Source organism: Psammomys obesus, unplaced genomic scaffold, assembly GCF_907164565.1.
Source record: "Psammomys obesus unplaced genomic scaffold, mPsaObe1.curated_primary_1811, whole genome shotgun sequence".
Lineage (NCBI taxonomy): Eukaryota > Metazoa > Chordata > Mammalia > Rodentia > Muridae > Psammomys > Psammomys obesus.
In genome coordinates this window covers 9,763,199-9,788,723 of record NW_026585644.1, presented here as the reverse complement: position 1 = coordinate 9,788,723, position 25,525 = coordinate 9,763,199, and the positions used below count along the sequence as shown (strand labels likewise).

The 25,525-nt window shown below is 38.5% G+C and overlaps 1 protein-coding gene across 1 annotated transcript in view; it reads right to left on the bottom strand.

Annotated features, from left to right (window-relative positions):
* Positions 1-25,525, bottom strand: part of Hdac9 (histone deacetylase 9) — a 675,889-nt gene that overhangs the window by 371,916 nt on the left and 278,448 nt on the right. Inside the window, exons 3-6 of the mRNA XM_055624368.1 lie at positions 22,532-22,773; positions 18,575-18,725; positions 17,406-17,532; positions 15,078-15,199 (exon numbers count right to left, since the gene is read on the bottom strand). Of these exons, the coding sequence (XP_055480343.1) occupies positions 15,078-15,199; positions 17,406-17,532; positions 18,575-18,725; positions 22,532-22,773 (642 nt within the window). The remainder of the gene's footprint in view (positions 1-15,077; positions 15,200-17,405; positions 17,533-18,574; positions 18,726-22,531; positions 22,774-25,525) is intronic.

The window sequence follows — 25,525 nt, the reverse complement described above, 5'->3', positions numbered from 1 at the left end:
CTTTCTTTCTTTCTTTCTTTCTTTCTTTCTTTCTTTCTTTCTTTCTTTTTTTTTTTTTTAATTATCAGTCTTTAAAAACATGCCAGGGGGCTTTTCCGAGATATGGTCCTTAAGGACCATGCATGGAGATAACCTAGAACCCCTGCACAGATGTAGCCCATGGCCCCTTGGTCTCCCAGTGGGTTCCCTAGTAAGGGGAACAGGGGCTGTCTCTGACATGAACTCAGTGGCTGGCTCTTTGATCACCTCCCCCTGATGGAGGAGCAGCATTAACAGAGGAAGACAATGAAGCCAGTCCTGATGAGACCTGATAGACTAGGATCAGATGGAAAGGGAGGAGGACCTCCCCTATCAGTGGACTGGGGAAGGGGCATGGGAGGAGAAGAGAGGGGTGCAATTGGGAAGGGACAAGAGAGAGGGCTACAGCTGGGATACAAAGTGAATAAATCGTAATAAATAAAAATTAAAGAAAAGAAAAGGAAGAAAAAAGAAAAAAAACATCGGTGAAAGCTAGATACTTTTATTTATTTTTAATTTTTTAATATTTGCTTTACAATTTATTTCTTTTATATCCCAATTGTAGTCCCCTCCGTCATCTCCTCCTGATACTACCCTCCCTCCATCCTCCCCTTTCCCTAGTCCACTAAAAGGAAGAGTTCTCCCCTGCTATCTGCCCCTAGCTTATCAAGTCTCAACAGGGCTGCTTGGATGCTCTTCCTCTGTGGCCTGGAAGGCCACATCGCCAATGGGAAATGATCAAAGAGCAAGTAACTAAGTTCATGACAGAGGGAGCCCCTGCTCCAGTTGCTCAGAGATCCACATGGAGACTGAGCTGCCTATGGGCTACCTCTGAGCAGGGTGTCTAGGTCCTCTCTACATATGGCCCTTGTTAGTGCATCAGTCTCTGCAGGCTCCCCTGGGCCCAATTTTTTTTTTTTTGGCTTTTTTGGTCTGCTTGTGGAGCTCCTGTCTCCTCCAGGCCCTTCTAACCCCCAACTCTTCCATAAGACTCTTACACTCTGAAAAACTTTGGCTGTGAGTCTCATCAACAGCTCTGATCCCCTTTTGGATGGAGTCTTTCAGAAGAACCTCTATGGTAGGCTCCTATACTGTTTTCTCTCTTCCACTGCTTCTGGTGTCTATCCTGTTTGCCATTCTGAATGAGATTTAAGCCTCCTCCTTAGGGTCCTCCTTGTTGTTTAGCTTCTTTTAGTCTATATATTTTAGTATGTTTATCTTATTTATGGCTAATATCTGCTTATAAGTGAATGTGTACCGTATGTGTCTTTCTGGTTCTGGGTTACCTCAACTCAGGATGATCCTTTCTAGTTCCATCCATTTGCCTGTAAATTTCATGATTTCTTTGTTTTTAATAGCTGAGTAGTATTCCATTGTGTAAATGTGCCACAACTTCTGTGTCCACTCTTCTGCTGAGGGACATCCAGGACATCTAGGGCCAGGAGCTGGTTAATGTCTAGGCTTACAATCATAAATATGAGAAACAGTTCCTTTTCTTATATTTACATCTCGTTGTAAGTAAATTATAACACATTTTAGGAAACTTCTGCATGGAATATTGAGGCATATAAAATGTTTATTCATTTATACATTCATAAACCCATCTATTTCCCTAAAGCAGCCTAACAGGTTTTGAACATAGGCTTTTTGTAAATAGAAACTAACATATTTTGGCACTATTTTACTTTTGTAGTGCCTTATATCGTGTCACAGATCAACAAATTAGGTTGCCTATCCATTTATGGCATACAGATTTAGATAATCCAACTTTAAGTGAAAATGATTTAGTTTTACAATGGTTTATTTGAAAAAAGTTAACTATTTAGATGTAAGAAAAAATATTTTGTTGCTCTAAGTAATTTTCTTTCAGTAGAAATTATCAGTCTCTGGACTTTCAATGATTAATCTAAACTTGCACTATTTTTAAACATTTTGAACATTATGTATGATTGCACTGAAATTAATTTGCAAAAGACACAAGTTAAATGGATTTAATTTTCTGTTTTTATTATCATGGATACAATGCAGTACTTTAATTTTAGCAAAACTTCCCTTTGCAATGATACTAAATAGCTGATAGTTCTGAAAAAGTCCAAAGAGAGGCTGGGAATGTGAACTACCAGTTGCTGCCTTCAGGCCAAACTGCACCTGGTGCTGCTCTACAGCATGAGGTGAAGACTAGACTAAACCACCACATCCCTGAGTGTTCCCTTGACTATAAGCCGGCAAGAAACATGAGCAGGGTTATTTGATGGGGTCATTAAGCTATGTGGGTAGGATGCTTAGAATGCTATCTAGCACAAAGAGAGAAATGTTATCACACATATCATATAAATGTATCTGTCCATTAGCCTGTAGTATTCTCTTCAAACTTGATTTTTCTTGTTGTTTTTTCGGGACAGGACTTCTCCATGTATCCTTGACTGTCCTAGACTTGCTTTGTAAGCCAGGCTGGCCTCAAACTCACAGAGCTCCATCTGCCTCTGTTCAACCACAATTTACACCACAGCAGTCACAGGGCATGCCACAGAGGAATACGGTATTTGCTTAACAAGCCACACACAACTGCAAAATGAAGAACCTAACAGAATTCAATTATATTCTCAACATTTGAAAACTAAACAAAGCATGTGCTTTGCACCAATTAGAGGTTTGCACATACTTATTTTATGCAGTAGTTGATCATGAAAAGGTTTTCAGACTAACACAGCTGCATCTCATAAAAATAATGCTATCTGTATTGTTGAGAGCACAAAACTTGTTGAGAGCACAAAAGTAAAACACAATTCTGGCCACCAGAGAAATGGCACAGTTAGGAGGGACAATATGCGTTTGGGTATTATATAGGGGCCAAGGGAAAGTCAACAAGCTGAACTGTGAAGCTTCAACAGCCATGCTGGGAATGCGGATAAACGAAGGGTCTCAGTGTCCTGATACTGCAGGGATTTTGTGTTTGAGCAGTGAGAAATTCACTGATGGAAAGTGCAGCTTCCCAATGATATAACTCACACAAAATTTTAAATAAGATAGTGGCCAGGCTCCTATGTACCCATCGAAGGAAGAATGCTGGCTGGCCTGTTACATATAGGAACTTAGTAAACTCTACCCAACCATCTGGAGTGAATGTCCAGCTATTCCCTCTGACACCACTGATATAATATCAATTCTGCTGTAAGAATAACTGATTCTGTGTTGTTCTTGAGCCGAGATGCTCAAGTGAGATAGTTCTATGAATTTTCTGGGAAAATCTAAGAAATAATGCTTGCTTTCCTGTTCTTTTTTATTTAATTATTTTTGTTTTTATTAATTACGGTTTATTCACTTTGTATCCCCCTATACCTCCCTCCATCCTCCCCTCCCAATCCCATCTTCCCTCTTCTCCACCTGTGTCCCTCTCCCAGGGACACAGGTCCCTGGGAGAAAAGGGAGGTTCTTCCTCCCCTTCCCTCTGATCCTAGTCTATCAGGTCTCCTCAGGAGTGGCTGCAACAGGACAGGAGCCTACCACAGAAGGCCTCTGAAAGGCTCTACCCTGCAGGGTATTGAGGCAGATGCTGAGACTGATAGCCAAACTTTGGGCAGAGTATAGGGAATCTTATGAAAGACGTGGGAGATAGTAAGACCTGGAGAGGACAGGAGTTCTCCAAGACAGCAACAGATCCAAAAAATCTGGGCGCAGGGATCTTTTCTGAAACTGATACTACAGCCAAGGACCACTCATGGAGATGGCCTGGAACCCCTGCACAGAGGTAGCTTATGACAGTTCAGTGGCCAAGTGATCTCCATAATAATGGGGACAGGGACTGTCTCTGACATGAACTGATTGGCCTGCTCTTTGATCACCTCTCCCCAAGGGAGGAACAGCCTTACCAGGCCACAGAAGAAGAAAATGCAGCTTTTGTGTTCTTAAAGTATGAAGAGGTAAGCTTTGGGTTCTTGGGTCTCCTTGCCAGGATTTAGACAGCATTGTTATGCAAGAAGCCATGCAGAACTCAGAACAGGCCTCACCATGTCTAGTAACATTTGAACACAATAGCTTCGTAACATGTGATGTGAGCATCTGAACACAGACAGGAAAGACTCAACAAAATGACTAGCCCTCCATTTGAGCCAAACTATTTTTTTGTTTCGTTTTTGATCTTTAAATATTAGAAAGTCCTGAAGAAGACTACTCAGAGATTATTTCCTGGTGGCTTAATTTGCAGAGTGTCCAGGCTTAGTGGGGATAGCTTGCTCTGATGCTTAATGAACCGTCAGTGGGATAAGTTTCCTAAGTGATCTTATGTCACATGTATGCTTAGCCAATACCTGTGCTGTGTTAAAGACAGCCACTAGCCACAGAGACTATTTAAATTAACTTAAAGTAGTCGGAAAAAAAGTTCAAATAATGCTACCTCCATTTCCAGTGCCCAGTGCCAAGTAGCTACATGTATCTAATGGCTACCGAACTGGGCAATAAATAATACATACGAAACTTTTCTATGACCACTGAAAATTCTGACTCTGGCTCTGTGCTATTCTTAAGGAACCAGGCATCATAAGGACAGCTTGTGCATTCCAGTAAATTCTCTGTGACTGTTACTTGTATATATGTGAGATACTTGAACATATACTTGACAAAGCCGAAATGCTGAGAATAAAGTGACACAAGTTTCATAGCTGAAGAATGCAAACATTTTAGTATCTTTCTTGACTATGTTTTCAAATGGCTTTGGACCTTTGCTTTCACCCAAGAATGCTGGCAATCTGGAAAGAAGGAGTAGCTTCCCATAAGGAGGATGGCTCCTGTGTTAATAAACCCATCAGTCAGCCTGTAGGGATTCTACAGCATCTGTCTCTGAGGAAGAACATGAGTTCCTAAATGGCACCCCCCCCCAGGAAACTAATTCCTCACTGGCAGGAGTGGGCCCAGCACAAACGGCTTGTTGTCAAGGAATGAAGCTACAACAATCACAATCTCAAAGGACATTTTCAAAGCCATCAAATTAGAAAGAAAAAGAGAAAGGCAACCTGATATTTTAGAACTGATAGATGACTGCTAGCTTTTACTAAAAGAAATTATAATGGCCTGAGACTACAGATACACAGAGATCAAGAACCCGGGAGTTATGGGACAGAACAGGCTAGCCAGGTACAGACAGATGGGAAAGATTGTAGCATGCTAATCTAAGTAAAAACTGAAGAGGAGTAACTAAGGCACAAAATGAAGTATAACAGAAGAGGCTGGAGATCTAGAGAAAGACTAGGGCCCATGATGAAAACTCTCATATGCCTTAAAAAGCTGTTATTATGTGCTCTCTTAAAGCACTAGGATGGAAGAAGTCCTCGGACTCGTGAGTGGCAATATCACCAACATGGCAAGATTCTCTGCCATGAGGAATACTTTATTTCAAAGGAGCCAGATAGCTGGATGAAAGTGTAATGAAAACAGCATCATACATATTTCATTTTTGATATATTCACTAGCTATGCCTAAAGAAAAATAAGCGAAGACACTTGTGTGGAATATTTTCCCAGGGTTTCAAGTTCCATGGTTGTGAATTTTACAAATTAGGAATATTTTTTTAACCATTCTCCCGACTTTACAACAGATGGCTAAACATTTTAAGAGTCTTAATTATTATTTTTTGCCAATTTCTCATTCCAGTATTATCTAATATGTCCTGCCTGCTACTAATTGTGCATTTTATGGGGAATGAAAAATATTTCAGTAGACTTTGCCAGAGTGAACAATTATACTGAATATGAGATAAGATTATGCAACACCAGTTAATTTTTACTTATGATTTTTCAAGTAATTAACATTTTCTTATCATAATCTTCATGAATTTTCTAATATAATATCATTGGTCCATTTTCATTTAACTGAAAAATCTGAAATTCAAAACACTTTAGTGTTGACGATGTTTAGTGACAAGGGGGTCCTGCAGAGAATGATACACCAACCAGGACCATGCATGGAGAGGACCCAGGGCCCCTGCTCAGATGGAGCCAACTGTCAGCTCAGTCTCCCTGTGGGTCACCTAATAAGGTGACCAGGGACTGTCTCTGACATGATCTCTATTGACTTCCTCCCCCACCCCCAGGGCGAGGGGAAAGAGGTCACAGAGGAAGAAGATGCAGGCAGTCAGGAAGAGACATGTCAGCAGAGGTTCAGTTAGTAAGGGAGGGGAGCTTCCCCTTCCCAAAGACTAGGGGACAGTCTGAAGATGAGGTTGGGGAAAAGAAAGGAAGGGGGAGACGGGAGGAGATGAAGAAGGGGACTATGATCAGGGTGAGAAACGAATAAATTAATTAAAAAAAAAAGACAAGAAATGCCATTCAAATTCCTTCAAGTGCTGTCCAAGTATAAGGAAACCCTTTCACTAATGCTGCGCCATCCTGCTCAGTAACTTATACTGGCAATATGTGTGTTGGGATTGCCGTATGTCAGGCACCATGCATGCTCACCAAGAAAATATGTTCCATAATGGACACTTGAAAAAAAAACGGATGCTATTACATGTAAGGACTACAGAGCTCCAGGCTAAGCACATTACTCAGCCACATCCACCTGAGGCCAAGCCTTATTATTTCCATGTCTTGTCTTTCTAGACTTTCTCCACTAGTGTCCCCTTTAAAGGAGGAAGCTGACTTGGACTTCAACATCCTCACAAGGTTGATTAATTGTCCCACAGTTCACAGTTGGTGCTTACATTAAGCTCTAAATTATGCACCATACTAATTACATATACTATTACCAGGACCAGCTTCTCATTTATTGAACTATGAATTTTAATTAATTGTAGTCACTGAATCTAATATATAATCATACTTAATCTCTGCATCAAATAGACTTAGGAACATTATTTTCTATTATAATTGATGTGGTTTAAAGTGAAAATTTATATATTATAAATTTATATTCTTCACTTATCACAGGTAATCTTACTACTCAAACTGATTAAATTATCACAGTGTCTTATAATTATTAATATTAATCAAATAGCAAATGCAGTTGCCTTTATTAATTAAATCTTATTTTCAGAGTACTTGAGATTTCTGATTATTGGATATCAAAAATTGGTTTCATTTTTCTGACCTTATCAGAAGGTCATGGTTGATTAATACCAGAAAAAAGTAAGACAAATTCAGTCCTTATAATTTCCAAATGTATAGGCTAGTTTATCCTCTGTTCCAACCCAATATTTGATCATATTTCTTTTTCAATGTAACAACAATGAATATGTTGTTGATTCCACCGCTGGAGAAAAAGAGACACATAAATGGGTCACAGAATGCAAACATCTGCCTTTTACATCCTTATCAGGATTCCAGTATAGGAAGGGTGGTCAGAGCTGAAGGCCCTGGAAGACAGAGGGTAGTTAAGAAACAATGCTTAGTGGAATCCCAAAGCAATAGGAGAGTTTGGGACAACACAGAACCCAGAGAAAATTAAGTTCTCAGGCAAACAGGGTTTTAGCAAGTTGTTTTTAAAAGTGGCCAGCTCCAGCTTAATGACATAAATGTTCATACAGAAATCATAAAGATAAAATTTTATATTCCATTCTGTCTTTTACTGCTTTCAATAACATTAGAAAAGAAGAAAATGAAAAACACAGCTTGAAGAGTGTATACAATACTAACTTAGACTCTGAGGCGACACATTTTAGAATCACTGGAGAGTTAACAAATAACAACCAGGAATGCATCAAAGGCTCTAATGTAAGAAGCGAAGAATACTTCAGAGCAGACAGTTTTATTAATCAGAAACATTCATTTAACCCGAAAAGAAGGAAGGAAAAAGGAATGTTGGACAGTCAGGTGGCTCAGCATGTAAAGGTGCTTGCAGTTAAGTCTAAAGACCGGAATTTGATTCCCAAGACCCACATGGTGGAAGGAAAGAACCAACCCATGCAAGATTGTCCTCTAACCTTCATACATGTGCACCCTTGCATGTATGTTCACACATGAATACACACACAGACACAAATAAGTAAAACAAAATATTTTCCCTTATTTTTTAAAGGGATCCTACAAATAAAAATCCCAATGGTATATTAAAAAAAAGAATGTCATTGATAAGCTCATCAGTAGGTACAACAATGTAGAAGAGAATAATCTTGATACATACGAACAATTGCTCTGCTTCCCCAACAATAAATTTACAAAATGAAGCAGAAAAATCTTCAATTTTTTTTGTGGCTAGAAAAGGGCTCAAGGACTATGTGGAAGAGGGTGAAGAATGATTTTAAGGGCCAAATTTGGAATACATTTTTAAGGAACCAGTGTTTAAGGAACAGCATGGCTGATACAAATCGAAGAGACTGACAGCTTGCACAAGACCGCATAAGCTCAAGGCAGACAAAAGTCCAGCAGAAAGTGGGGATGTGGGCACGAAGTCCCACCCCTCGACAAGATGCTTTTTGCAAATAATAGTTGCTGGAAGTTGGAAAATTAGTTTTCTTCAATGAAATGACACTGATATGTCAGCCATACTCCAGGGCACATCCCATGCTCAGGAGCCACTAGCCAGCATATACACAACTCCATGGTTTTTAATAGATTTTTAGAGAAAGTGTGAGAGTTAGAAAGGGGGGAAGAAGGAGAGGAGGGAGAGAGAGGGGTTGGGATGGGAAAGAACGTGATAAAAAAAAGTATACGCTATGAAATTCTCAAAGAACAATAGCAAAACCAAAACAAAAGCAAACAAAATTAAAACCAGCAACACAACAAAGAAATGAGGAGAGCAAGAAAGAGGCTAAAATATCAATTTCCTTTAAATACTTATCAGACCTAGAACATTCTATTCTCTAACTTTAAATTCATGAATACATTGGAAAGCAGTTTTAGAAACCATATACAGAAAATGTGAAACCACGAGAGTGAGAGTCCGAGAGACATAGCTCTTTACTGAGGTAATTTACTGTTTGGAGATGTTGTAAAAGAGGTCAGGGGTCCTGACTACTTTATGAAGCATGTGCTTTAGAAAGTAAACAAACTGATAAAGACCCACTTATCAATAACACTGTCATGAATTTTTTTAAATGGATGATTTTTTGTTTTGTTTTTTTTGTTTTTAACAATCCTTGATAGCCAAGTGGGGCACTCTCTTGCAAAACACAGAACCTAAACAAAGACAACATACATCTTCTCAACATTAACTCAGAATGTCTTATAATTCTAAGAGTAAGGTATGATATCGTACCATTTCTAATGAGACAACATAGATGCTCATGCATTTAACAACAGTTTTTAATGCAATGCTAAAAGCACTATTCTTGAAAAAACATACTGATAAGTTTAACTTCGTTAAGATGAGTGTTCTGTTTAGTGAAAGACTCTAGTAAGAGAGTAAGCCCACCGTGTGTAGGAAAAATAACTGAACAGTCTTCTTGGAATTTTGCTCAGTCAAGTTGAAAACATGTTCACACAAAACACTGTAGCTCTGTTAGCAACCTCCCAAACACAGAAGTAATCAAAATGGCTTCAACAGGCAAATGGGCAAATCAACTGTAGTTCACTAATACAAAAAAAGTTATTCATTGATAATATTTGATAAGTTTCAGGTCATGAAAAGACAGGGAGTAATATTAAATGTATATGCTGTGATGACTATTCTTGGTTGTCAAATTGACTACACATGAATTAATTAAAATCTAAATGTCTGGGTACACCTGTGGAGATTGTTTTTTAACTAAATCCCACTTCAAGACCTGCCTTTAATCTGGATCTTTGAGATGGGAAGATCCACCTTTAATCATGGCCACACCTACCAGCAGCTTAGATAAAGGACTTGGAAGAAGAAAACTTTTGTTTGCTTGCTCTTGACCTTGCTAAGTCCATTCCTTCCCTTGCACTAGAGCCTACTTCTTCAGGATTCTGGTATATACTAAAGACCAGCTGAGACATTTGCCCTCGAGGACTTAACAACTACTGGATATATAATATTTATATACTAAATTTTATATATATATATATATATATATATATATATATTCATACTATAAGTTATGTTAACCTAGAAAATCCTGACTAATGCATAGACCAAGGAAAAGAAGCCATTGTGAAATGGCCACATCCTGCATGAGTCTATCTATATGACATTACTAGACAAAGTTCAACTGCACAGAAAAAAATTAAAAAAATATTGATTTGTTTATATTTTGTGTATGAGTGTTTTTCCTGCAAATATGTATGTTTGCCAAGTGCATGCCTGGTACCCATGGATACCAGAGGATGGCATTGGATCCTCAAAGAACTGGAGTTACAGATGAGTGTGAAGGACCACGTGTTGGTAGGATCTGAACCCATGTTCTCTACAAGAATGGCAAAGGAGCCATCTCTCCAACCCAGGGAAAAAAGTTCAAAGAATTACTACATAGTTATTTTAGGGATGGCACAAGGGAAGAGTAAGTGAGAAACAAAAAAATTGCAATGATACAATTCTTTGTAAAGGTATGACAGACAGATGGCGTGCCATCATGTTACACTGAACTTTCGGGTTAACTGGCTGAAGGGAAGAGAGATGGCTCAGATCGTAAAGTACTTGCTGGGCTAGTGTGAGGTGTAGAGTTTGTATCTTCCACACTGAAGTGAACGTCAGATGGCCATGACAGTGTTCCTATAAATCCCAGCAGAAGTCAGAGATAGACAGGTGGATTAGAGGAGTTACAGGTTCAGCAAGACACCTTACGCTGGTAAATAAAGTAAAGAGAGGTGGAGGAAGCCATGCAGTGTCAACCTCTGGCCTGCACACATATGTGAATCACAACCATATATATGTGCCCACGAACATGGAAACACATACATGCATATCACCTATACATGCCTACACAGATAGGTTGATACTATTTGATATTGATGATAATGGGATAACTATAAGTACAATGTGCTGTTTTCTCAATCTGTAATTCAAATACCATTCTCGGAACTAAAGTTTATTGATTAAAAACAAGCTGAGTAAAAATAAAAACAGGTCAATCAGATAGATGTCCCCATATGGTAAAGACTTGGAATAAGCTTCACTTAGACATCATACCAAGTTCTGAAATGCCAAGGAATACACAAAACTATGGAAGGGGAAGAGAATTGGAAGAAAGGGAAGGAAGTAGAGAAAGGGAGGAGGAAAGAGGGAGGATAAGAGAGACCATAAGCAATTATAAGGAAATGGCCTTTTGTTAACAGTGGATTGCAATGATTTGATTAGGTCACCTGGCTTCCACAGCCTGACTGCTGAGTGCTGCTGCATCAGGAGATACATAAAGCTGTATGCCCCAACCCTGTCTCCTTTTCCAATTTACTCTACGTACAAAATGCCATTGGCCTTCCCCACCCTTAACATGTTTGGATCTCTTCCATCTTTGAGTCATGTTCTAGTGATGCCGACCATTAAAGTGAATGTTTCAGTAGGGCTGGAACAGTCTTATTAGCTGAAGCCAAGCTTTATATGGCTCGTGCACTTTAAGAGGCTAACATACCCTGCCAGCTTGCTTTGTTCAGAAGTATTAAGTGGAAAGACTATAACATTCAAAGAAAGGCAAAGTTCACTGGGTAAGGCCTCGATAATATAATGGGGTATAAAACCCCTAGAAATTTCTGTCATAATATTTTATGAAACATATGCACATACTCACTGGAACAGAGTACAAATTAAATGGTTTGAAGGTCAGTGCAAAGTCACCATGTATGCAATATCTCTCGGAGAAATATGCAGCCTTTTGAAAGTGCCAAGACCCAGAATCTTCCTTCTTTACTTTACTATCAACCCTGTAATGTGTTACAGAAGGGGAGGGGAATCTAGTTCTGTAGCAATAACAAGATTTCCAGCCAAAGCATATTCCAAGCGCCCCATCAAACAATTCTTGTGTTACAGGACAAAGAAATCTTAGAGAGAGGCATACTTTAAATATAGACAAAAATATATAAAATTGAAAACAATTACGTTATTCACAGCTTCAAAGTCAGTTATGTACAGCCATTTATTTAAGGACTGAAAGAATAAAAACAAACCCTTCCTAATTCCAAAGAGATGCATTTGAGCATTGCTTGCTCTTTCAGAGGACATGAATTCAATTCCCAGCACACAGATGGCAGCTCACAGCTCTCTGTAACAGCAGGGGATGCCACACCCTCACACAGACATACAGGGAACCAAAACACCAATGCACATTAAAAAAAATTATATATATATATATATAAACAGATTATCGGGGCCAAGTCTGATTCTCCCAAGAGGAGGGAAGCAAAAGTGTACTTTGCATGAAGATCAGATCTCTGCATATATCACGTTTCTCCAATAGCTGGTTTTTCCTTGGTCGTTTGTGTCTGATGACAGGGTGTCCTGAAAGCTCAGAGAGCTCCCAAACCATGCTCACTGCTTCAGGAGCATCCCTGGGCCACCTAAGTCTATTTAAATTAGGACTTTCTCACTCTAGTTCCTGTTTTAGTCTCTATGACTTCCTACTACATACAAGTGTTTCAATAAAAGGTTGAGATGAAAGACATGAAAATTATGTAGGGTTATATGCTGCTCAAAAGACAGAACTGACTCATTCAACATGTTCCTTTAGGTCTGAGAGTAGCATTCAGGTGGACAGCAGAAGTTGACGATCTGGCTCTAATGACAAAGCTTGACCTTGTCTTAGCTGTCCTGGGTCTTCTGCTGGATGATTGCTGGCAATACTCTAAATTCAGTTCAATGTGGTGTAACTTTGTACCAAAAAATAAAAAATAAATAAAAAATAAAAATAAAAATCACCTTAAGCACTTTCCCCAATTGACACTTATTTTTTATCATGGCAACATTTTTTTTTTTTTTGTTTACCACTTTCAAATTAACTTTTTAGTCAGTGGAATAAAACAAAAGCTGAAGCATTTGAGATATTATTGAAAATGTACAGTGATCTTCTACAGAGTACAAAGATAAGCGTTACTTTTCTCACAACACAATTGGCAACATACAAGTGAGTGTATGTAACTCTTTAAAGCACTTAAAGAGTTCCTCCTGCTAGTAATCATTGAAGAGCATCTCTGAGTATTTTGTATGTTGAAAACATCTGTAGTTAATTATATCACACGTTGTTTGTTTGTTTTTGCTTTTTTGAGACAGGGTTTCTCTGTGTAGCCTTCGCTGTTCTAGACTTGCTTTGTAGATCAGTCTGGACTGGAACTCACAGAGATGCACCTGCCTTTGCCTCCCTGAGTGCTGGGATTAAAGGCGTGCTCCACCACACCCTGTCATCACACTTTTCTTAATCAGACAACAGGAACTGAACAAGGAGTATTCTGAAACCCTATAATGATTTAAGGGCATTAACAGCTGTTCAAGAACTTTAATTGCTATAATGTTTGAAAATGTTTGGTTTTGGAGATCAACAGCCTGATACTTCATAAAGATCACATTTTCAGCAGAAAATGAACACATTTCAAATATTGGAGCAGCTACCAAGGAAGCATGACACTAGACAGCCATGGATTTTCACATGCATCACATATCCCATAAAAAGGTAGAAGGAACGCCATGCACATGTGTCCAGATTCAGATTATGGTGCACAACATGGATCCTAAATGAACTTTTGTTGTGGGCTGGGAACTTCAGTGAGAATAAATTAACAGCTTGCTATTCGTTCCTCACAGAGGAAAAACTCAGCTGTCCTCATGGAAACAAGGGCATCTAACATACCAGCTTTTTAGTGCTCATTCATTTTGAACATAGAGGTTTTCCTCCTGGATGCTTTGGTTATCCAGTGCCGCTCTCTCAAGGGCACCACCAGATCTACCTCTCATCTCAGTGGTCAGAGACTAAGGCTACCCGTTCATAGTATGGGCATCTTTGAATGTATAACTTATTAGGAACTTTCTGCCATAAGGAGACTGACCCTGTTTCTTCCCTCCTTGTGATAACTTGGGCTGTCTCACGACAGTTTCTTCCAGAACTATGGAAATGTCATCCAATTCTTGTCAATAGCTCCTACACAGGCTGCTAAATATTAAGGCTGTAATACCCTTAATGAATCGGCTTTCAGAAAATACACTTTAGGTTTAGAAATTCATGAAACCTCACTCTTTTTTTCCCTCCTTTTGTCCTAGAGAAATTTACTCAAAAAAAAGTAAATAAAATTTACTTATAAGAAAGTAAATGAAAATTACTTATAAGGTCAGTATTGGTATAAAATCCAGACGCAATACATGAAGCTCAGGTGTTCTTCCATCCACATTGGTTCCTACTAAAGCTTTCTAGTATGCCTTTCTAGAAGCCTCGAAATCTCTGGGCTATAAAAACACAAAGGCAAGGATTGCCTTGTGATGCTTAGCCATCTTGCTCCTGTATTTGGAGCCACATAAACTGAATGAGTGGTAATAAATTCTTAATCATGATTGATTTTATTTTTAAAATCTTCATTGTGCCACAGGCAAATTATCTGACAGAAGTTAGCTTCAGCACACGTTTGTACAATCTACACTCCAAATTGCTTGGCAAAATGAATATGATTATTTGAAATCAGCACTCTGAGGATTTTACATGCAAGTGACAGATGCAATGCCTCAACATGACTTGTGTGAAATACAGTAGATTAAACTATTTATGAATATCTATTTGGAAGTCGTGGATGTAAAACATTTTAAATCCTTTGAAAAGCTGCACTTCCTAGACATTGGAAGCTATAAAATAGAATGTACACAAATCTTATTATCTAACTACATTAACCATATTGGCTATAGTGGGAGAGCATAGAGGAACGTTGTATATTCTGAGGAATGACATACGTGTTTTCCTTTTATTATAATTTTATTGCTAACCCAGATATGATATTTCAATACTACAAAGATCTGTTGATTATATAGTGGATGGGATCACGCAGAAACAGAGATGAGAGAATGAAGCATCTCCGTGCCTCTGCATGCGTACCAGCACTCGTATATACGTGTGATTGTGGGCACATCTGGTCCAATACGGTGTGTGTGTAGGGCATTCTACCTATTCTTCAAACCTCATTACTTTTCATCTGGAGGTGGGCAAAAACAAAAGTGAGGTGTACCACGAGAAGGTAAATGCTGTCCTTGCTATGATAACTTACCAGTTTTTCTCAAGGGGAAATCATCCTTGGCATCTTGGGCTCCTGGCAATGTGTACTTGTAGGACGGCGATGTTCCGCTGAGGGGCGGAGAACTTTGATCCAGTGATGTGTGGCGGGCAGCCCTACAAACAACAACAACAAAGGCCCCTGTTGACGTTGGGTTTTAGCAGACGTTAGTCAGAAGTAAGCAGCTGGACTCGCTGATCAGTACACCAGCTGCGTTTATGTCCTTCCTCCTTAGTGAATCCAAACCAGAGCCTCGTGCATCCACGTTCACTGTATGATGCAGGAGACCTAGACATGCCCAACTTGAGTTTGGTAGGTCAACCATGTGGAAAACTACCCTTTGTTAGAATTAAAAAAACAAAACAAAATAATAAAAAACAACAACGAGATTTCTAGAACCTGAAATTACTGTGTATGATTTTTCAATAGCTCCTACTGAGAACTACAGAAAAGCTACCCTTTGGATCGATTCTTTGGAGTGGCCTTACAGAACAGCCATGGTAGCAGGAAGTATGCATGTCCAAAGACCTCATTGCATGAGGATGATCCTTACACTAAAGACACGACAGAGTCCTGACCCCCACAGGCGCTCTAGACATGTGGGACATAGAGCACATTCTTCTTTGACATACAACTAACTTTAAAACATAGGTTCTCTTTCTTGGATGAATGCATTGAAAAGAAGCAATTGTGCTAGTGGAGAAGTGTCCAAACAGCTGCTCTGAGATGACCCTGTGTACACAAATATCACAACTATTATACATAAAAGAAAGCATGCCCAGGGCACAGGGCCACCTACCTCTGTGGCTGCTCCACCACAGGTCTTTGTATGAAAAACATACTCTCAACAGTTAACTTATTTAAGGTCATGTCTCATACTTATAACTGGTAAAAAGCATGGAAATGTGCCATTATGCCCTTTGCAAGCAGGAGCTGGTCCTTTGAGAATTCAAGGAAATTGCCGAGAGCCACATAGCCAACTCCTAAAGTTAATGATTTATGGTTAGCTGGAATTATATTCCATGTAAACAAGACGAGATCATTACTGACATGAGGAGCCATGCCTAATACACTCAAGGGAACACTGAAGAATTTTCAGAAGATAAATTATTTCCTAATAGTTGTTTCTCGTTAGAAAACTGTATTATCTTTTCTTTAAATCTGTTAACTTTGAAAGCATTATGAATCCGTCATATAATATACAGACAATTTTAGGTAATAAAATCATGTTGTTTTTTTTAGATTAATTTGTGATACTGACTGGTTTATCGGGACAACTGATATCAAGGACATGATTGTTCAAATGTCTGAAATAATTTGGAGTCTGCCTGTTTCCTCAGCTTTGGATGAACAGGAGAGCAGACACCTCTGAAACAAGCTTAGAAGTGGAGCAACTCTTCTTGGAGACACTTGGGATGCTGCGAATTTCATAAACTAATTAATATTTACTTCCTGTCCTTGATGTAAGGGATGGAAAATTATGTCACATAAACTCTAAGGCTTTCAACATACATGTTCATGTGAGAACTGAACCCATTCTCAATCAGCCTATTATCCAATGTGATTTATATATTAGTCTTTGATTTAATTCTGAAAATAAAATTAAAAAAAAAAACCCTGACATCATTTCTATCTCATAGAGAAAGGAATTGTATTTTATGTAAGATCTCTGCTAGACTTGGGAAGCTTGGGCTCCATAAAGGCTCCAACAACACCATGTACCTTGTTGTCGATTTGCAGCTCAGAAGACAAACTTTTATTTCACTGGATGGAAAAATGTGAAGTCCTGTGGGCAAGGCTGAAGGAGTTAGCAAAGGCTTAGGTTTGTTTATTTATCTTTCTCCCTTGCCTTCATCTTCTTATCTCCCTCTTAAAAACAGAAATCATCTGAATTTCTCAAAATAGCTCTGGTTTCTATTTTGTATTAAGGCAGGTGGAACAAAACATAGCCATGATCTTCTAAAGGTCTATACATTCTGTGCAGATCCCAGGTGTACTATCTGAGGATTCAAAACCACCTCTGGGCTCCACCCAGACTCCAGTTAGTCATTCAACAAAGGAGGTAACAGTCACAAATGCTAATGATAATTGAGTACTGACACTCCTATTTACTTTGTAACATTTTTCCCTCTCTTAGGAACTTCCCAGCAGCTCTAGAGCGGTGATCCTTTTTGCAGAGAAGAAGCTGATCCTTAGAGATTTCCAGGAACTTGTCCATAGGGACACGGCTGAGAAGTGGCAGGCCCAGAAATTCTTCCCAGGTCAGTCAGAGATAGAACCCTCTCTACCCTTGGGATGAAAGCAGCCAAATACAGAACATACGTGTACCAGAGCTTGGGATGGCGGCTCACGGAATGATTCTTTCCATTGGCTGGAGTGTCTTTCGTTGCTGATTTGCTCAACAGGAATTCTTGAAGCTTCTGCTTTACTTCTGTGCTCGCCACTGCCCCTGAAACACACACGCACGCACACAGGGAAACAGACAGTGACTATGGGTTCTTTCCTCTCAACACTTAAGAATGCTCAACAAAGGTCATGAAGAAATATCACTGGCCACAGCACATGGAGTTTTCCTATTAAAAGAAAAAAAAATCAGAATCTACAGAGGATTTAGAAAAATGGCAGAGCCCTGGTTTTGTAACTGTTCTTTATGTTACAAATTTTCAAAATAACCTTCAGTGAGTTCTTTGATTGTGTTTATAGGGAGGGGATTCCTAGAACTATCACCAATCTGTCTTTAAATTTAAAAAGAAAATTGCTGACACTTGGGGTTGTAACTAATGGCACAATGCCTGCCTAGTGTTTGTAAGGTCCTATGTACAACCTTTAGTACTTACATAAATAAATAATTACATAAATAGGAACAAAACACTAGTTTTTAATGTTATTTTATTTTTTAAAATTAGGAATCTTAGAGAGTGTTGTGGATTGCTACAAAACATTAAAACTTCTGAGTATTTTGTCAATAAGTTCAACGTTGTTTTAAAATTCATTCAGTCTGAAACAAATAAATTTTGTTCATAAGTTCAATACAAATATCAACACTTTAAACTCTGCAGCGACCTGAGTTTGAACTGAGTGGGGAAAGGGTAATCTTTTGGATCTGTCTCCCTCTTGTGGACCGTTATTTTGCAAATGTTCTGCCTTTAGTCTTTCCACAGTCTAAATACACCAAAAGGGAACTGAGGCACACTGCAAACATGGAGACTTAACTTTTTTCGCTAAACAAGGAGTTTTACATTTGATCACTTTAGTGTGATGGTATTTTCAAAGTCAAAAGAACCAGCCTGTGTCTTTGCCAATGCTGTGTGTGTTTCTCAATACGCTCTGCAGAGCTGATATGAAAGGGCATTTTCATCTAAACATTCATTATTCTTTTAATCAGACAAGGACAGTTTTGACAAGTTTATCTCCGTTATTTATCAGGTTCCTTGCGATGGTCAGCTAAAGATTCAGGAAGAGAGTGTATCTGTTACCCTGGTGCCTCTTACTTTCTCGTCCTCTATCTTTGCCTCTGAGAGGAGGAAGCTGTTGCTCTCTGCGATGCCTCTCTACTTCCTGTTCTTGCCTCTGCTGCTCCAGTTTCTGCTCCTTTTCTAGGAGTTCTTGCTGTTGTTTTATGGCTAGAAGTTCCTGTTGTAACTTGCGAGAAGAGAAAGACATGAGAGTGTGCAATTTCTTTAAGCTTCAAAGTCATCACTCACTGCCCCAAATTGCAATGTTATCAGCGTTTGGAACTTGATAGTATTTTCTTTTTTGTTTCAACCACCTTTTTATTATTGAAATATAAAGACAGGAAGCTACAGTCACGATGGTTTTGGTATCTACAACAAGCAAACTTTTAGATGATTCCATTACTTGTGCCTCCCTATCAAAAAATTATTACCAAATCCACTTAGGTCATTTGAATGCTGTTGGTTTAACCTTTAGTCCCCTTCTGTGTGTGCCTACAAAACACAGGAACATGCAAAGGGCAGAGACAGCCTAGCTGTCTACCTCACAAAGTCTCTCACACTAGAAATAGACAACTGAAATAATCAGTTCTTACCCTGAGACACAGTATAAAACTAAAGTGGTTATAATGTTAAGGTGTGAATTAAGTTGGGGAAAGTCTACCTGAAATAGAACAAACACTAAGACTTTTGCCACCTCCCAGAGACTTTTACCAAACAGTGCTTGTTAGAGTGAGGTAATTTACATATCAATATACTTCTTGAAAAATAACAGAAACTTCATAACTGTCATGGAAATTTCTAGATTACAGATATAGGTCCAAATGAAATCACTTCCACAAACTGTACTTCCATGCACCGTTGTTTGGTTTTCTGAATCCTCCAAATTTACTTCAAACCATGCATAACAAAAACATGAGGTTATTTATTATGACCTTTTAATGATATCAATTTTCTTTCAGACCAAGGAACATGCACATATCTGAATAAATGCAAATGTACCCATTGAAGAACTATGTAGAGTCCTTTGTAGCTTCTACCTCTGCCAGGCAGAGCTCTGACAAAATACTAAAGCTTCTCAGAATCTCTGCTCATTAAAGTAAGATAGGCAACAATATCTTTCTATTCAGATTCATAATTCATATGAAATTTAGTCTTGAATGATAATATTTCAATTATTATTACTTATAGCGTAATATCAACTAAAGCATAATTTAGCCTTTTGAATATGAGGTACATAAAATCCTATGTTTAATAGCAAATAATAGAACAAAAATTAAAGGCACAGAGGTGTGTCATCAGGACTTTCATGTTGTTTTTTTGGATAACCAAGAAGGCAACTTTTAATGTCAACTACAACAGTCTTACCCAAACTCAAGCATGTGATTGGGAATCTTTCCTCTTATTCTCTATATTACATCTGAAAATCTTGGTGTTTTGTTTGTAAATACTAACCACTTAATGGACATTCTCAAATGTCCTGCTGTTACTTAGAAATTCATAGTTATATTTAAATTTGGTTTTAATGTCAATTCTATATTGATATTAAGACTGGTCAAATTGGTTCAATACTTTATCCAAAACTTCAATGTGGTTGAATTATAATTCCTTCTGGTATTGAAAAAGCACACATATTCATTCCCATAGTCACTACTTATAGACAAGATTATAGAAATGGGGCCTATCTAAAAAATAAAAAATTACATGAAATACAACTTCATATTTATTTCCAGACATTTAAGCTTGAGTGAGGTATGGTGATTTGGGAGCTTTGCAGGCAGATAAGAGAAGACAACACAATTTTGAGAGCTTACATTCTAGCCACATTCAATATGACTTTGCAGAGTGATACTGTTTCTCTCTACCTCAGTGGACTAGGGGAGAACTAGGAGAATAGGATGGAAGGCAGCAGGTGCTGAGTATGAGAAGGGCTGGCATTCAAAGCTAATGCAGTTAAAGCATGCTGTGCTGCCTTCCTCATGCAAATAAATCTAAATGAACGTTAAAAGCATTAACCCTTAGACCTATTCACAAGACGGTAACAAAACGAAATAAAAGAATTAAGCAAGTGCATAACTTCCTAGTCTTAAAAGGAAGGTGTAAATATGTCTTCAATCTCTCACAAAATAACATACTACTTAGGAAAACCGTCTTCTTAATGCTGTAGTTTTTCTTTAACCATCCCACAATCCTTATTCTCTCAAGTGCCGCTTTTCCAACTTTTTCCAGATGTCAATCAACTTGCCATATTGTTTTGTTTGTGCCACAGACACAATTACCTGCTTGCTACTCTTAGACTCTGAATGAAGTCAAATGATAAATTACTCACAGTTGACTTTAGCAGCAACAAAAGTACTAAACATTAATGAAAAAAAGAAATCTAAAATCAAGCAATTCAAGCAGCTTATCATCGTGCCTCAATACTTGGGGCAAAGGACTCTACATAAAAGAAACTAAGTCATATAGTTATTCAGATCTTGAAGCAAGGTGATGAATGTAAATCTTACTCATGCCTCATTGCTCTGTTAACATGCCTGGAAGGACTGAAGAAAAGGATCTAAACATCAATGCTTCTATTATTGTTTCTGGGTCAAACTGAAATAACATTTTGGCATATATTCAAAAATAAATGTACAAACTAAGTAAAGGTTACTCATATAAATATAGCCATGAAACAATGATTTCATTTGGGGAACACATGCTGAACCCTTCACTCTTATTTTTAAGGTAGTTTATGGAGCAATAATATGAAAGTCACTGGTAAGTTCACTAGTAAAGCAAAGAAATTATATTTTATACTAGGCATTGAAAAGCCTTTTATGCAAATACTGTCTCACAGAACAAAGGAAATGGGGAAGAAAATAGTACTTTCATCTACTTAGACACTGTAATTTAGTGTTATAAGTTAGATATCTATATTAATATTATATCCATGTATCTGTACTTAATATACAGATAAGAGATTAAGTGCCTAGAATACATTATAGTACAATATAACAAAACACATAATTCTGTTGATTATCACATTTAAGTCATCTTTGGAGGAGTTAAATATAAAATAAAATGTAACTTTAAATATTTTGTGCTTTTAATAAAATAAATTCAAAGTAAATATCTATTTTATTGAATCAAAACATCCTTGTGCTTATTTAGAATTTAAAAACTTTGCCCATTTTGCAGTCCATGTTATTTTTAAGCTTTATGTCTTCCCCTCTCAAATTCCCAAGTTTTGAACTTAGAGTCATGTGTAAGTTCTCTGTTAATAGATGTTTTTGCCAATTATATGGAAAAAAATACAAATAAATCTAAAGTGGTACTTTTTTTTCAAGTGAATATACCAAAGAAGAAAAAGAACAATTTGGCATACACAAAATCACCAGATGTCAGTAAAAATTCTGAGCTATTGCTATATTTCCCCTGAAATAAATGTCTATAAAAACATTCAAATATTTATGCCATTTTGCATGTAAAACTCCCTTCAATTCTTCATTATATTTCTATCTTGATTTTATGCCCCGTGGGATATTTTCTTTAAGGAAAAATTTGTACTGATCCAGGCTGAAGACAAAACAAACAGCAGAGGAGGGAGTCTCCATTCACGGGAAAGCTCTACCCTAACCCTGATGAATAGTGCACATGGATGTTTCAGCAGCATAACGTGGCCTTTCTAGCTTGTGGTTCTTGGTGGTGCGTGCATGGGGCAAAGGAACACACATGGGGGAGAGGATGTTCAAGAACAGAGGAAAGTTCCCGTTGCTACCAGTGAGTCTAAGGTAAAGGGTAAGAGTGGCAGAGTGCTCCTGTTAGCCAAGCGAGGGTTTACCAGGTACTTACCCAAGTTTCCAACTAGCACAATCACAATTTCCTTCAAGCCACACATCCATGTGTTAATCACAGTGAAATTCCCCATCAGTGCTCCCACAGGTCGGTCTTATGCCCACATCATGGTGCCGATGCCCTGACTGGGAAGGTCAGAGACAAAGACACATTTGCTACCTTGATGTGCTCCTGGAGCTGAGCCTGGTGCTGTCTGGTCAGATTCTCATGCTGCTTCTGGAACTCTGCTATCAGGAGCTGCTTCTGGATTTGCTGTTGCTGCTGGATGAGAAGTAACTCCTGCTGCAGCTGCTTCTCACGGACAACAGGATCCACCACAGGCATCATCACCCTGAGGTCTGTCCTTAGGTCTAATGGTGAGATGGGCTCCAGGCCCATAGGAACCTCGGATTTCACATCCACTGGAGACACAGGAAAGCAGACAGGGAATGGGGTAGAGAGGTTTGGGCATTAGCACATGGATTTGTAAACATACCAATGACAAAAACCACTATACCCTGTACAGTACATGTAAGTCCGCGCATAAAGAAATGGGTATAGTCACTGCTTCATTATGATGTTAAACTGTGCTTTGTACATCAGTTTTGGTAGAGGTCCCTAGCTTAATTTTCACTCAGTTATACTTATTCTGATCTGAATCTTCTACAATTGTCTCTTTCCCCCCAAACAGATAGGTTCAACTGATGGTATAAAAAAAAATCATTTATAAAATTTATTAGACTGAACCATTTACAAATCACAGCCACTGAAAACTAAGATGAAGGAAAGATGTCATGCAAAAAGGGAACTCCTGCCACAACTCAATTCAGAGCTTAACGAAGGGTTCTCTAATCAGAGGCAGAAGATAGACCCTCCCTTAAGCATGCCATCGCTACATCTACTTCACCATTGCAACTGAGAAAGCAGTGAGAAAACTCTCCATCCAAGTGCAGATAATGGTGATTAACCAAAACAGCAGGCCAAGTCCACACATGGAGAAGTGAGAGCAGCTGAGTGCCTGAGCACTGGTTTTTAAATAGCGATCATTTAAATGGTGGAAACCTCATTCTTAAAATAAACAAGAGAGAAAAGGAGTATGAGGGAACTTCAAGTAAATATTTAATCAAACCACCAAAGGGTGTGTGTGGGAAGGGCTGATGAGCCAAGCATGCTATGGAAGATGACATTTACATTTATAAAAACTGAATTAGGTAACACACATTAAGAGCCGGCATGGTTTGAGCAGATGAGCACCTGCCCTTCCCCCTCCAAAGAAAGGTTTAAGCAGGACAGTCAGAGGCCAGGGAGCTCTCCAGATGGCACCTGTTCATGGCTAATGTTTACTCTGATTGGTCAGTGCCCAGGCTGAACTGGTGGTTTAGCATTCTGAGGAACTGGGGAAGTTTTGTTATTAAATCAAACAGGTCAAGGTAAAGACAACATCTGCCAGCCGAGGTCAGACCTCTTTAAAAGTAGTGAACCACTCCTCAGAGGTAATACCCAGCACAGACAGAAATAACCAGAAATTTTAATTGCAAAAATATTTAAAATACTTTCTGAGTGAGAAGCCTAGGAAAATGGTTCAGTAAGTCAACCATGACACACAGCCTGCTGGTTTCAACCTCAATTCTAAAACCTAGTGCTTGTTATAACTCTCCTACTTGTGCAAGCCTGAGAATGTTATTTTCTCCACGGGGACATAGCACCCTCTCTACTAAAGTGGAGATGATTATAGGAACAATAATAATTATAAGCTCACACGAGAATATTCATTCAAAGGATTACAGCATACCGCTCTCTAAAAAAAATAAATATTGGTTTTGTCATTACATAAAAATGAAAAATGTCTGTACATTAAAATAATTCATCAGTACTCATCGGCGAGTGGATCAAAAGTACATAAGCAACTGTGGCAACAAAATGGTAAGTGATTTCTATTAAATATTTGAAAATAATATCCACTTCGTTAGTGATTAATACTAACAATTAAGAAAATGAGACATCATTATGTGGCCATTAAGAATCATACACATGCACATGTACGTATGTGCGTGCATAGAAGTCTACATGTGTGATGCCCCATTTTACCAGGTAAGAAGAGGACCAAAGTATTTACTGCAAGTGGTACTTCCTACTCATACGAAACTGGCAAAAATACAGCTGTGATATGAACCCTCAGGCATTGAACGTTTCTACCTTTCATGCAGACTTGCCGCCTCTAGACACAAATCACACAGGAACAATCATAATGGAGAAGAAACATCAAAGACACATTATTTTCTGGGGGTTGATTTTATTATCATCAGAGTCATCAACTGGAAGGGATATCTAAATAAAATAGGTCACATCCATTTGGTTAAAAGAAATGCAGCCATTGGCTGGGGAGAGAGCTCAGTAAAGTTGGTAAGGTGAGCTCAGTTGGTAAAGTCTTGACTTACAAACATGAGCACCCTTATTTATTCATTTATTTATTTATTTATTTATTTATTTATTTATTTATTTATTTACTTATTTATTTATTTATCTGTCTATTTATTTATTTATTTATCTATTTATTATTTATTCTTTTTATTTATTTTAATTTTTAATTGATTTTACTTTTTAATTTAGTTTTTATTTATTACAATTTATTTACTTTGTATCCCAGCTGTAGCCCCCTCCAGATCCTGCCCTCCCTCTCTCTTCTCCTCCCATGACCCCTCCAAGTCCACTGAGAGGGGAGGTCCTCCTCCCCTTCAATCTGACCTTGCCTATCAGGTCTCATCAGGACTGGCTGCATTGTCTACCTCTGTGGCCTGGTAAGGCTGCTCCCCCTAGGGGGAGGTGATCAAAGAGCCAGCCACTGAGATCATATCAGAGACAGTCCCTGTTCCCCTTACTAGGGAAACAACTTAGAGACTGAGCTGCCATGGGCTACATCTGAGCAGGGGTTCTAGGTTTTCTCCATGCATGATCCTTGGTTGGAGTATCAGTCTCAGAAAGACCCCTTTGCCCAGATTTTTTGGATCTGTTGTTCTCCTGATGGAGCTCCTGTCCCCTCCAGGTCTTTCTATCTCCCCTTTCTTTCATAAGATTCCCTGCACTCTGCCCAAAGCTTGGCTATGAGTCACAGTATCTGCTTCAATACCCTGCTGGGTAGAGTCTTTCAGAGGCCCTCTGTGGTAGACTCCTGTC